Genomic DNA, 13,342 nt, shown 5'->3' on the forward strand with positions numbered 1-13,342 from the left:
CTTAAATCACTGATACCAAGAGCTTATGTAAGAGCACAGACAGGCTAAAGCTGCATTTCCTCTGCAGTAGAATACGGGTTACTTATGACTTCGTACACTTATCTTCTGACAGCAGAAGATAACATAAAGGGCACTAAAATTTCAGGTGCTGGAATGTGAAGTTACTTTTATTGAGAGGAACTGTCATGTGTATCCGCATCTTTCAGCTATGAGCTTGAGTTTTTGCATTTTCAAGCTGGCCAAAGGGATGACAGTGAAGTTAATTGTGTTTACCACTAGTTGGGTGTTACGGTGGGCTTGGCAGCCTTCTGTGTTGCAGAATAGAAGGTTTTGTGTTAAGTAATGTGGTTTTGTTTCCTGAGGAAATTCTGTGAGCTTGAGCTGCGATCTTGCCAAACTGGAAATGCTTTCCTTGTTCAGTAGTAAACGTGCTCTCTTCCTGTTATGCAGCTGGTCAGGTACGCTGTATCACAGTGTTCTGCCACAGGAGGGGTATATTTAGCTCTGCTTGTTTGGCAAGGAAACAATAAATAAGCTGTGCAAATGATGAGCTCGCAGTTGTACCTGAAAGCTGGCTATTCTAAGTGTGGGTTAAACTTTAAAGACTAGTTTTCTCTTAGCCCTTGAACTGTAATATATTTTTTTCCTTTGATGTTACCTGAACTTATACAGCAGAATAAGAAAATCTGGGATTAAAATAGCTGGCTGCCAAATTTGAAAAGAAACTGGCTTTATGTGTTTTATTCTGAAAAACTGGTGTTTGTACACAAACGTGCCAGACACATAAACAGATCTGAGAGCTGTGAAAATGAAGGGGTTTATCACAAGGAATTGTAATATATGAGGAGCTACTGATGGGGATGATTGTCCCCTGAGAAAAGCCATTGCTGTGTTGAAGGAGAATTGGATTCCTGCTCTGGGAAATAGATTTTTTTTTTTTTAATATTATTTTTAAAATTTTATTTTATTTTTTCTTTGTCTGTCTGTCTTCAGAAGTGAACTGTTGCATTTCTGGAGTTCTGGAATTTGACATTTTCTTTTTGTTCCTAGGTGAATGTTATCCACACAGCTAACCCTGTTGAACATGCTAATCACATAGCTGCACAACCACAGTTTGTTCATCCGGTGCATCATACATTTGTTGATCTCTCTGGCCACAACTTGGCTAACCCTCATCCATTTTCAGGTAAGAGTTCCCGGTCACTGAAGTTCAGCTGGGGTTTTTTTTTGGTGTTAAACTGTCACAGAGGCTTCTTGCTGCAGAGAGGTTTGTTCCCCAGAGTTTAAACCGATGTGGTGGACTAATAATCCAGGCAGCTACTCGGTGCTGTTCTGCTGTTGCCAGGCAGGGAGGAGTGGATTACTAGAGATCTAGGCAGTATCTTTCCCTGCCAGGAGAGCTTTGTGTTGGTGTGTGTACGTTGGAAAATGGGAGGTGTACTAGGCTGGAGGGGACTGTAAGAGATTCGATAAAGGACTGTGAGGAACTGGGACAGCATTTCTTCTGAATGGCATGAGGGAACTGCACCGTTATTCCCTTGATGAGTCGTGGTATCTGTCCTTTCTGTTTTAATTATTAATTCAGCATGGATGTAGGATGTGAGAGGAAATAAAATAGGGATTTTAGAAGGGAGTCTCTGTGTGTGGTGGAATCTGCCTTCCATGTGTTGTCAGTCCTTCAGATTGATGTTATTACACTTAAGGAACTAAGTTTTAGTTCTTATTCTCCAGCTGACTTTTTTTAGGTCGCCTTAGACAAACTGCCTCTGTGTAGCTACATATAATATTTGTATACTGCCATTTCCTTCTTGGAGGTGATGGGAACAGAGGAATAGTTATTAGCATTGTATAAGAGTTACTTATCAGTATCACCTAAGAAACTCCTTTTATTTTCTTGTTGCAGTTGTCCCAAGTACAGCCACTGTTGTGATTGTCGTTTGTGTCAGTTTCCTGGTTTTTATGATTATTCTGGGAGTGTTCCGAATTCGAGCTGCACATCAGAGAACAATGCGTGACCAGGATACTGGAAAGGAAAATGAGATGGACTGGGATGACTCTGCTTTGACCATCACTGTGAACCCCATGGAGGTAAAGTTGGTGTCTCAGCACTTAACCAAAAAATGCCCTTTCCCAGCTGTAATGGGCATGATTGTGCACAGACAGAGCAGTAGAGCAAGAACAACCACAGAACACAGAGTAGAGACATTAACTGTGAATTTTTAATGAGTGTGCCAAAGTGACAACTCTCAAGAGCAGTTACGTTTGGGATCTTGTGTGGTTTACAGCTTCATGATATGTAATTGGGTTTTATGGGTCAGTGTCCAAACACTAATGTTTGTCGTGCTGCACATTACCTTAACCATGGTCTGCTTTTTTCCAAAGTTGCAAGAACTTATTGTCGAAACATCTGTGTTTATGATGTTTCCTTCTGCTGTGGTTGACATCTGAATTTTTAGAATATTGGGAACAAGATGTGCAACCTTAATACTATTTGTGTGACCCTACCGCAAGATCCTTTTCCTGTAGAATCCAGTACTGGATCAGACTTCAGAATTGGTTTGTTTAGAGTGACAGGATTGACAGTGATGTTACAAAGCTATTTTAAAGAGCGCTACTTCCTTCTTCTTTCCTAGTTGCCTAATTACTGCTGAACATCTAAAACCAGTAAGGAATCTGTAATAGCTCTTCCTCAGTATAGTGCCTTGTGCCTGGATTCAAAAGAATGAACAGAATTTCAGCCAGTATGATACCAACAGCTAATTTCTGTCTCAACAGACTTATGAGGATCAACACAGCAGCGAAGAGGAAGAGGAGGAAGAGGAAGAAGAAAGTGAAGATGGAGAAGAAGATGACATCACCAGTGCAGAGTCTGAAAGCAGTGAGGAGGAAGAGGGAGAGCAGGAGGAGGACCAACAGAATGTCAATAGACAGCAACAGCTGGAATGGGATGACTCTACCCTCAGTTATTGATTCTAGCTGTTCCCTTTGTCGTTGTGTTTCTGCTCTAGAAGACGCCACTGTAATACACTCCATTGTTACCGAGGATTCATGGTGTTTAAAAAAAAAAAAAAAGTCATTCTGGCCAGTAGATTGAACCCACACACATCCCAGTGTTTGTGTTATGTCGGCTAGTTCCTGCTGCTGTTCCTAGAATTGTAGTTAGCGCCTCCTTTCCTTCAGCCATCCCTCAGTGACTGGATTTTTTTTACGCTATGTGAGGAACCACCTTGCACTTTTTTTCTTCGTGTCATCTCAGCTCAGTGACTCTACAGATCTGTAGCCATTGCACATGAATTTCTGAACTGTCTTTTTTTTGCTCAGTGAAACAAACTTGGCTTTGTTCCTTTTTCTCTTTCTAAAAGATGCAAAGATTGCTTGTTGACAAAGGGTAAAGCTGCTCATTTCAGCCTGTTGATTTCTTTTAATTTTTTCCCCAAAATTAGTGCATGTGTAAAGTGGCAGAATGAGGTTAATACGTAGAAGATTAACAGACTTTTTAATATTTTGTAAATATATTGGAATTATGTAATTATGTCATTTGTGGTAGTGAAAACAGGGATTGGGGTTTAAAACATGCTAAAGTAAAAAAATCATGCAGCATGAAATATTACAAGTCTCATACTACTGCAGCAGGAGCACGGGCACAGTTATCTAGTGTAGATGTTTCAGTAATACGGTGTCATTGGCCGTGACTGCCATGTTTGCTCATGCCCCGCTCTGTTTTTTCTTTAATTTTTTTTCTTTTCTTTTATCTCCTTTATTTTTGCAGAGGGAACAGACAAGCTTGTGAGAAATTGTAAAGGCTTTAGGACCTCTGCAGAGGTTCAGCTGCCCTGTGCAATACAGTTGTCTGGGTTTTTTCCTTTGTTTTTTCCTTTTTTTTCTTTTTCTCCAATTAAGGCTTAGCATAAGGGGAAAAAACACTACTTGGATGGTGGGCAAATGAGTGTGCTGTTGCTGTGGTGTGTTGCCACAGCTCCTATTAATTACAGCGAGGCTGCCTGTAGTGCAGTGCCGCTCTGGTCATACTGCCGACGGGGTGGACCATTCATTTAGTTGACCGGTGGTTACAATGGTAACTGGAGCTGGAAAGCCTGAGACCCGTGTACCTGTGCACCCTGGCTACCAGTCTACATAGAGAGGTATTTTGGGGTGGTTTTTTTGGCTGTTCAGTTTTTCTAATTTGGTAGCGGGAGGGTTTGGGGCATAGCTGATTTGATTTCTATTAAACACACTCCTGCTCATTCCCTGTAGCCCCTTGTACAGTAACTTGGACTGTTGGTGTATTAAGCCTTTGTTTACACTTAGTAATTGTGTTTTCCTGCTGGTGAAAAGCTATAGCATAAACTAGCCAACCAGAAAACCTTGGGAATCATGTGAATATTATTCCAAGTCCAGATGATTTTGGTTGTTTCTGATCAAAGTTCTAACTTGGAATTGCAAAGGACTTTTCTAAAGAAATAGCTGAAAGGTACGAAAAGTAAGTTATGACCCCATGGTGGAGAGTGCTAGGTTTTTGGTAAGGCAGGTCTCATTTATTTAACTTGATTTGGTCTTATGCAGAGCCTTGAATAATGAATCTCTCTTACTTGATTTTTACATTTGGAGGTGGATTAAAAAGCGTAACTTGTTTTGCTTGTAACAGGAGACTAGGACTCCATTCGCTCCTCAGCACGGTAAGCAAAGTTCTGGTTTTTGATCGTGTGTGTAGTCTGCCTTTGTTGTAGGTGCACAGCCCCCCCGTCTCGTAGCAGGCTGGTTACTGCCTGACCGTACGCAGCAGGGAAGCGTTGCGCCGGGTGAGCGTGCTAGAGGAGCAACAAGCAAGCCAAAGGGTGGGGCACAGAGGGCCGTAATTCAACGGGATAAAAGATAAGCATCGATCCAAGTGTTTCTATAGTTTTGATTTTCAGTGCAGACCTATACCCACCTAGTGATGTGTGTAATGGGATCTGATGGTGGGTTTTATCTGGGGTAACGCTTGACTGCGGAGTGCCTTTTACAATAGTAGATGGACCTGGAAGCAGGGAAGGGAACCCACACAACTAGCTTACCGTTTTGGGGGTTGTTTTTTTTTATGTAAAATTTTAGATTTCTAAAATGGGGAAATGGTTTTGACTACTTATGTGGTAATATAACTGCTAGTTTTAAGTAAACTGGGAAACTTTTAACTTATGTCTGACAGTTGTCCTGTGTTAATGTGTAGAAGACTTACCCTTCCATATACTGTTGCTGTAGCTGCTGTATTTTAGACCAAAACTGATCATGACTTAATGGTAATACTGAAAGGTTGTAAATGTCCTGATGCAGTTTGTAGCCACTATGGGTATAACTTTTCAGATGTGTATATTGGTAACAGGTCAGTTTGGAAAGTCTATAAGCTACAATAAATTTCTGGTTCTAAAGGTTGTTTGCATTTCTTTCTTACCAAATGGCACAAAGTTGAATCAAGTTCCATTAACCATGTCTTCATTTCCCTCTGCTGGTGGCAGGAGAAGAGGTTTGTTTTGTTTTCGTTAATCTCTCAAGCATAGAAAGACTTCAGCAGCATGTATGTGTACAATTTATCAATCATTTGTTTTATTCTTTTTGACTTACAAAACATGTACCTAAAGCAACTGAACAATTAAACATGTAAACATTCTCTTCTTACAGAACCATGGTTTGGCTTAAAAAAATACTTCTTTTTTTCAAAGGCAACAGAATAAGCACAATCAGTTTGTACAGACTTAAAAAATAATCACAGAAACATCTCTAAATAAATAGAAATAGGGATATAACTTTAAGCATATTTATAAAATCAGAAGCTGTTTATTTTTAGTGAAATGTAGTACTTTTGAGAGTGATTTGAGTTTCCATCTTCAGTACAATTCAGCTTGCTGGAAACTGCCAGGTGAGCTGCTGCTTTCTAAATTTGGAGTCAGAGGCTCTTTGACCCGATACAGCATCTGTTTCATTCAAGTGGCCTACGAGGAAGGAGGTCCACTTTGATGACTCATTGATGTTTTTACTTCTGGTAGGTAAGTCCATTTTCTAGATGAAGTAACATCTCTGTAAAACTCTGCTGGATTGAGAAACACCGTTTTTGCTCTTTTCTTGGAGTTTACACTGATAGAGCTTTGTTTTATTGCACTTCTAAAGTTGAAGGACAGATGACATGAGCCACTGCTGCTTTGTACTTCTGTAAAACTCTATTAGGGCCTGAGTTTTCTGGAAACACCACGGGCGCAACAGCTGAAGGTGTGAACTGCTGCGAGCCGGCAAACCAAGTGCCTGAGAGGGACTCGGGAATTGCCAGGTGAGGCTGCCTGGCAGCGGCACGACAGGCAGGATCCCGATTATCGGTTTGTGGCAATCTACAGGAATTGCTTTTACAGTTACAGAATTGCAGTTTGTTTCTTCCCTGCCACGAGAATGGACAAACTACCACTGAGGTTGTGGTTTTAGTGCATCTCAGCTTGTGTTGGGCCTGATGATAGTTCTGCATACTTTATGGTCTGTAAAGTAGTTCCGTAAGGAAAGAAATAGCCACATTTATCTGTTCTCTAAAATAGAGCAAAGTTGCATGGCCATGGGCAACTCTGCAAGCAGAGTCTGGGCGTACCACCCCACGGGAGGGAACGCAAAGAGGTCATAAACCTCTGCTGCAGAGGGGTGCCGTGCTGTTTTCTCACAATATGATTAGGATGCAAAGAGCTCTAAACCCTGCAGGATTTTCAGAACAACTGTTACAGTTTGTGTTTGGCTTCTGTTTTCGTTTTTGCATTGCCTTTCTAGTATTTCAGGAGGATCACACAACTGGGGTAAGTTTTCTATGTGTTCCATTAAGCTTGGATGCAGAACGCTTGGGCTCTGCAAATCTGGCTCTTAAAAAAAATAACTCAAAGAATTACAAGAGATGGCATCAAATCGTTAGAGAACAACGGTGGAACCTTGTAAAAGCGTCACTCTAAAGGGTAGGTGACACAAAGGTTCAATCCACAAACAAGGTGCTCACCGGGCACTCGGTGTGTGCACGTTAGTCCTGCCCGTTAAATGGGGAGAAGCATCATGTGAGCTGTTTTTTTTTTGGGAGTGGGAATAAGCAACGCAGTCATCAGATGGGGTAAGAGCAGCATCGTGCTGTGACAGCACAGACTCGCTGTCGGTTGCGGTGGGGCAGCTGACACCTCTGCTGCCCCACAGAAACGTGCGTTTGTCCAAGCCCTTGTGGCACGGGGTTTTCTTACTGGATGTAAGAGATAGAAGCATCTTCCTACTCCTGATTTAAAGTGTGACACCCAGCACCCTCCTTAGCCTGTGAAGCATGGGGCTATGTAATTTGGCACAGGAAAGGAAAATTGCCCTTCCAATACTTAAAACAGGTTAAAAAAAAAAAGTCTGATGGTTTACGCTAGTAATTTGTTGACCAGATCAGTTTCAAAATACTGTACTTAAAATTGCATATTCATAATATACTTACAATTGCAAATATGGATTCACTGTTTTAAGATTAATTTTAAATGTGTGACCACTATCTGCTGTTCAGGTCAAAACAGTGAATAATATGCTTGACTCACGAGAAGCACATCAGTGACAGTAATTGGCAGTATATTGCAGAGAGCTCAACTTCCATGGAGGACAATACTCAAAGACTACAGGAAGTTTCTTTTAGTCTCATCTCTAGAAGCAGCAGTACTTCTAAAAACCCTTACTTGCTGCAAACACACTTTCAGTATTACTTACTATTAAACGATATGCTGAAGAACTACAGAGGAATGTTAGTAAGTGATTGGGTCACTTGGAAGGGCACATGCCATTCTACCTTGAAATGTTCTGGCCACTTCTGGGTCATGTACAGTATCTGAAAGGGGTAGAAAAAGGGGCTCTCCAGGGATTATATACAGTTAAAATGGGTTGTCTTCTATATCACTGCTGCTTCTAGTAACAGGTGCTCTATGAGAGGCAACCTGGTTTATATCAATATATACAAAACAGTATAGAATAGACTTCATAGCATAATCTCTTTTATGAAAAGAAACAGTATGTACTTTAAATCAGAATTTAAATTAGCAACAGCATAACTCGCAATCATAACTGCTAATACCTACGTGAAGGTAACGAGGGAAGAGTTTATTAAAGGCATTTCATATTCCACTCACAGACCAAACCTGCTATTACCTACTACTACTCATTTCTGCTTCAGGTAGAAGCTACTTTTTTTAAGGCAGTGTTAGCTTAGCTGTACAGCTGATGAAGAACAAATATATTTGAACTTGTCCTTGTTAAAAAAAAAAAAAGTGGACTTAAACAGCAAGTATAAGGCAGCAGGCTTAATTTTAAAGTACTAGAAAGAGCTGGAAGTAGGAAAGAGTTGTACCTATGTGCTGGATGCAAAAATACTGTCAAATCCAATTCTTTCCACGACAGGGAAGATTTAGGAAGAATAAACAGGACTGTTCAGTCTCAGTCCTAAACTCACTGATTTTGTGGGAATTTTAAACCAGATGTGAAAGCTAAATTTACATAAGAGCGCAGTCCATCATTTGACAATACATGCAGCTCATCACTTCAGAAACAGGATCTGAAAGGCCTGGAATTTTTTTACCTACATAAGTAAGAGTAAGTAAAACAGTTTAAAATTTAAACAGTTCTGTGAGTAAAAGAATGTTGCTCAACGTAGTTAAGGACACACAAATCAAATACAGGATTCGGCTTCAGGGGTGTCTTGGAGATTAGACTACGCTGTTCTTTAAATGGTAGGAATGATACAGCACCTCCGCAGGAACCTGCTGTTGTGGAATACAGGGAAACGGAAGGAAGCACCCCAGGGAACTGCTAAAGGAAGTGGGTACGAACCACCCTACTCCCACCTATTTTCCAGCATGACCCATGGGCTGTGGCTGCTCGATGCGCCTCACGTGAGGCACTGAGCAGCAGCAGTGGCTCCTGTTCACCTGTCCCTGTGCAACATCGGTGCTCACAACTGCTCACCAGGTAAGGACACTAGCTGCAGATAAAAACATGACACGTGAGTAGAAATAGATGACTGATTACAGCACCTCGTGGGAGATGGGACAGATTCTGCTTGGGAAGGAGATGGAGGCAACAGTGAGAACAGGAGGAGGCTGGAGCAGACGGTTTGTCCCGATTTAGGTACCAGCACAGATGACCGCAGCTTGTTCTCTGGCTGAACCCCCTTACAGACACAGTCTTGGCCCACCAGCTCCAACAGCAGACAGAGTCACATACCGTGGTTGAGAGGAGGAAGATGGTGGAAAGGAACAAGGAATGGATTTGTGAGAAGATCAGAGTTGAGATACAATTTCCTTTAAGTGTGCGTTTCAGTGCTAAACCCCCTCCTCTGGCACTCCCCTAGCCTCACGCAGGAAGGCAGACTGGCAGAGTAACTTCGGCACAGAATCGCACCATCTGTCCCAGCTGACACTGGAATTGTGGTGTTGGATCGTAGGTGTAGGTCAGCGCCCTGCACGCATGTATTACAGGGAAACCAGGTGGCAAACGAGCTCCAGCGTACCCCAACAGGAGGCACATGTAGCAACCAACATTACATGCCAATTTTGAAAATGCAATCTTACTGTTTTCAGGCTTAAAAACAGTATAAACGCAGAAACCCAGAACAGCTTGAGGCTCAACTAAAGTCTGACTTAGGAAAGCAAAGAAAAATACGAAACTCATCGGCCAATCCAAGCGTGTTCTTGTGGCATCAGTTTTTTAACAGCAATAGATGGGTTCCAGTTCAGTTTCAGAGGAACACTTTGGTCTCTGTAGCAGACAAAGTAATGCGACAGCATGGATATTTTTACCCTGTCACAATGCAGGGTAAAAGAATTTGTCCAAGACAGCTTCAGTGGGGATTCAAGCTGACCTGCCTTGGGGTACACTGAAACAGGGCAGGAGGAGCGATCATGTGAAGTTAATGCCTCTGAGCTGTACTGGTGGGGATCTAGAACATGGGCTATAGTACAAGAGCTACAGGGATAGCAGGTTCTCAGTGTTCAGCTAGATTTTCAAGAAAATAGAAACGGACACATCAACACACTGGAAGGATGTTGCAACTGCCGGAACGCTTCCATTAGAAGATGTATTTGAAGCTTAAGTTCTTAAGGATACAGTACATCTACCTACCTTTCACTGTATGCAGTAATTTTATTGCCTCACGTCTCTCCCTTCTCCCTCAAAGATCTACAGCAGACATGATTAGGCAGCTGATGACAGTCCAACAGTTTTTCAGTCATGCAGAAACGTCTGATCTCTGGGAATGCAGGTGCAGGACCTTCAACATGGCAACATTCGTCAGTCTTTAAATCCTGTCTACAATTGCTGGACTCAGTGCAGGTATTACATCCTCTGGGAGCAAGTGCGCAGGCTGATGTTGCTCTACTGTCTGTTATCTTTGGATACGTTGTGTGCCAACCAGTTCACTTTGGTTTTCCAGCTCTCTCGCAGGGCTTCATTAAACTTCAGTCTGAAGTGCTTCAGTGCCTCTTCATCTGTCTTCCCAAGAGCGAGGGAATCCTGAAGGTAAAAGGCAGAAATCAGTGTAGCCTCACTGAAAGCACAACTGAACTGCTTAACTAAGTGTTTACTCACTAAGAAGTTACTCCATTGAAAGGAGCACCAAGTAGGCAATGAGTAGCCATTAATTGTTTTAAATAGTTACTGTAGTTACACAAGGTTTTTCATTCTGATAAATACACGCACCCTACTCTTATGCTGAGAGTAGGGAGAGAGTAGGGTTGTAGTGCTCTTGCACAAAGCTACTGTCTTTTGGTCGGCCGGCGCTAGGTTGTTCCCATTGAAGAGGCAAGCTGGGAACGATACACAACCAGAGCACCCTGTCTCCTTCCCTGCGAGCTGGGTCTACCAGGTACCAACTGCCTTTGTGCTGAGCAATTGGAAGTTATTTCCCAAGCACCACTATCAAGCATTTCTGATCTGTGCATGAACATTGGATGTCTACTCAGGATTTTTGGAGCTCGTTTGCTTCAAAGAATGCACCCTTCCACACCGAACTCCTCCTCACTGAGCTACAAATCAGGTATTCAGTTTTAACCGTATCTGGACTCTGCTTCTCTTACCTTTAGATACTGAATGTCCTTAGAGCAGCTGAGTTCTGGCAGGCCAGCAGCTTTCATCAGTGCAAACAAGTGCAGGAAGAGAAGACCGTGGCGCCTCAGGATCATATAGGCTTTCTCACAATAACCCCTGAATCTGTTTGGAAAGGAAGATGAAACAAAGGAATGAAGACTGCCAGCTACACCGTTTTATAAAGCAAGACTAGGTATTAGCCTGAACCCTGCTGTCTGCATTGATGATTACCAAGCTCCTTCACCTTCTCTAACAAGTAGATAATCAATTATTTGCTTTCGTGTGTACAGACAGCTATAGGCTACATATCACTGGTGGAAATAACTTCTGAAAATTCAGAGCTTAAAAAGCTTAAGTCAAGTTTAACTGCTAACACTTACCTTTCAAACTTCTCATTGTTGTTAGTTTTTCCTTGCTGGATGACATGCACGAAGTCGTAGGTTAAGATGAAAGGAACTCGTTCTCTATTAATACCAAATTTAGTCTTGAAGTTCCCCAGAAAGTGACCAAAATCAATATGGAATAGCTGAAAATAAAGAAGAAAAAAATTGCTTTCAGAATAGTACCTATTTTAGCTGATCAATGTTGAGTTCTCTTCACAGTGACTGTAGTCAAGAGATACTGGCCTTGGGATTTTGGGAGAGAGAAAAATGACCTCTCCCATGGCACTCCTTTGGGAAAAGAGGCAATGTTTACTTGCTGAGATATTCTCTGCTGTAATTGGATGTTGGATTGGACAGGAAAGGTACTTACCTCTTCAGTACTTTGTATATCTGAAGAAATTTCTGGTTTTTGCAAGGCCTTAGTGTGTCACTAGTAGAAGCAGAAAGAGAACTACAGCAGGCACCCTGCCAGCGCAGGCTGCAGTCCCAGGCGGTGCGTGGAAAGAAGATGTCCTGTTTCAGAGTTGCTCCAACATATTACTTGCTCAGGTAAGGTGGGTTTTATCCCCCCTCCCTTTTTTTTTTTTTTCTTGTACTAGCAAGCCGAGTGAAGCTGTTGCACCATTAGTGCAGCGATGGGAAGGAGGATGGCGTGCAGAGCCTTGCACACCAGGGCAATTTTGCAGAGCTGTTGTAAACCCGACGTACAAACCCCAGGGCTGTACACCGCAGGGCATCAGCTCCCCCAAGCGGACAAATAACTGAGCGGCCTCTCCTCTGCAAAACAGTTTTGCAAACTCCCTCCCTGCCCAGCATTTTTTTTAAGGGGGAGAAGAGTCAGTCCTAGATAGGGGCTGCTGCTAGTCACAGCCCATGGAGAGGTTAGTGTCTTGTTAGCAAATGACACAGCGTCTCTGTCTCTGCTGTGACCCCAAACAAAGGCACTATGAGGTTTCTTTGATCATGACTGCTGGATTTACAGGAGTAAGAGGTAGAAGAGTGGGATGTTGCACAGAGTGCAGCCAGGCAGTTGTGCATGCCTGAGAGATACAAGTCTCAAAACATCAGCAACCAATTTCTCTCAAATATTAACTAACTACTTGACTTCACTGGACCTGCAGGAGACCCACCTTGCACCCTCTAACACAGGGTTGTTTTAGGCTTTGTAGAATTCACAATTAAACAAGAAAGACAGCTCAGACTTCCCCTGTTACCAAAATATTACCCATGTAGTTCAGTACATGTCCTGTTACCAAAGGGATTTTCTTTTTCCTAGTTTTGCCCTTTGTCTTCTCATACACTGTTTGGAAGACATAAACTCTGATAGCTATTCTTGTGGAATAGAGAAGTAAAGGAATCAGTACAGGTATCAATGTGAAATTAGAACCATGCTGATCACTTGCATTCATTGAAAAACCAGAAACATTTTTTCTAGGAGGAACTACAAATGATTTGTGACTCTGCTGAAGCCAAGTAGGTCTTCAGACTGATAAGCACAGTGCTTGAGTTTGCATCTGCAGACAATTTTAGGTCTGAGAGGTACAAATTGCTCCATTGTAATTTCAAAGTGGGTATTAACAGCAGCAGCTGATGGCAGTGATGCTTATGGAATTGTAATTCAAATTATAAAACTGTATTTACCCCTTTTAATGATAGAAGCTATTGAGAACATTTGTCCAGTCTGCCTCTCAGCTGAAGGTACATTCCTTAGCAGAGGGATTGCACTGGGATGTGTCTGTAGATGCTAAGTAGCACTCACGCCCCTCTTTGAGTACTTCAGCAGCAGCAGTGATTCTCCATACCTGTCCAGTTTCCCGGATCATGATGTTATCGCTGTGCCGGTCACCTATCCCCAGCACATACGTTGC

The 13,342-nt window shown here is 42.3% G+C and overlaps 2 protein-coding genes across 2 annotated transcripts in view; one reads left to right on the forward strand and one right to left on the reverse strand.

The window, feature by feature from the left end:
* CLSTN1 (calsyntenin 1) overlaps window positions 1-5,405 on the forward strand; it is a 30,811-nt gene extending 25,406 nt beyond the window's left edge. Inside the window, exons 17-19 of the mRNA XM_009889648.1 lie at window positions 1,051-1,186; window positions 1,904-2,088; window positions 2,776-5,405. Coding sequence (XP_009887950.1) covers window positions 1,051-1,186; window positions 1,904-2,088; window positions 2,776-2,970 — 516 coding nt within the window. The 3' untranslated portion in view covers window positions 2,971-5,405. The remainder of the gene's footprint in view (window positions 1-1,050; window positions 1,187-1,903; window positions 2,089-2,775) is intronic.
* A 4,975-nt stretch (window positions 5,406-10,380) lies between these two features.
* PIK3CD (phosphatidylinositol-4,5-bisphosphate 3-kinase, catalytic subunit delta) overlaps window positions 10,381-13,342 on the reverse strand; it is a 19,987-nt gene continuing 17,025 nt past the window's right edge. Inside the window, 4 exon segments of the mRNA XM_009889566.1 lie at window positions 10,381-10,518; window positions 11,082-11,214; window positions 11,472-11,617; window positions 13,277-13,342. The exon segment at window positions 13,277-13,342 is cut by the window's right edge and continues 16 nt beyond it. Of these exon segments, the coding sequence (XP_009887868.1) occupies window positions 10,381-10,518; window positions 11,082-11,214; window positions 11,472-11,617; window positions 13,277-13,342 (483 nt within the window).

The sequence above is a fragment of the Charadrius vociferus genome, unplaced genomic scaffold, assembly GCF_000708025.1.
Source record: "Charadrius vociferus isolate BGI_N301 unplaced genomic scaffold, ASM70802v2 scaffold477, whole genome shotgun sequence".
Classification (NCBI taxonomy): domain Eukaryota; kingdom Metazoa; phylum Chordata; class Aves; order Charadriiformes; family Charadriidae; genus Charadrius; species Charadrius vociferus.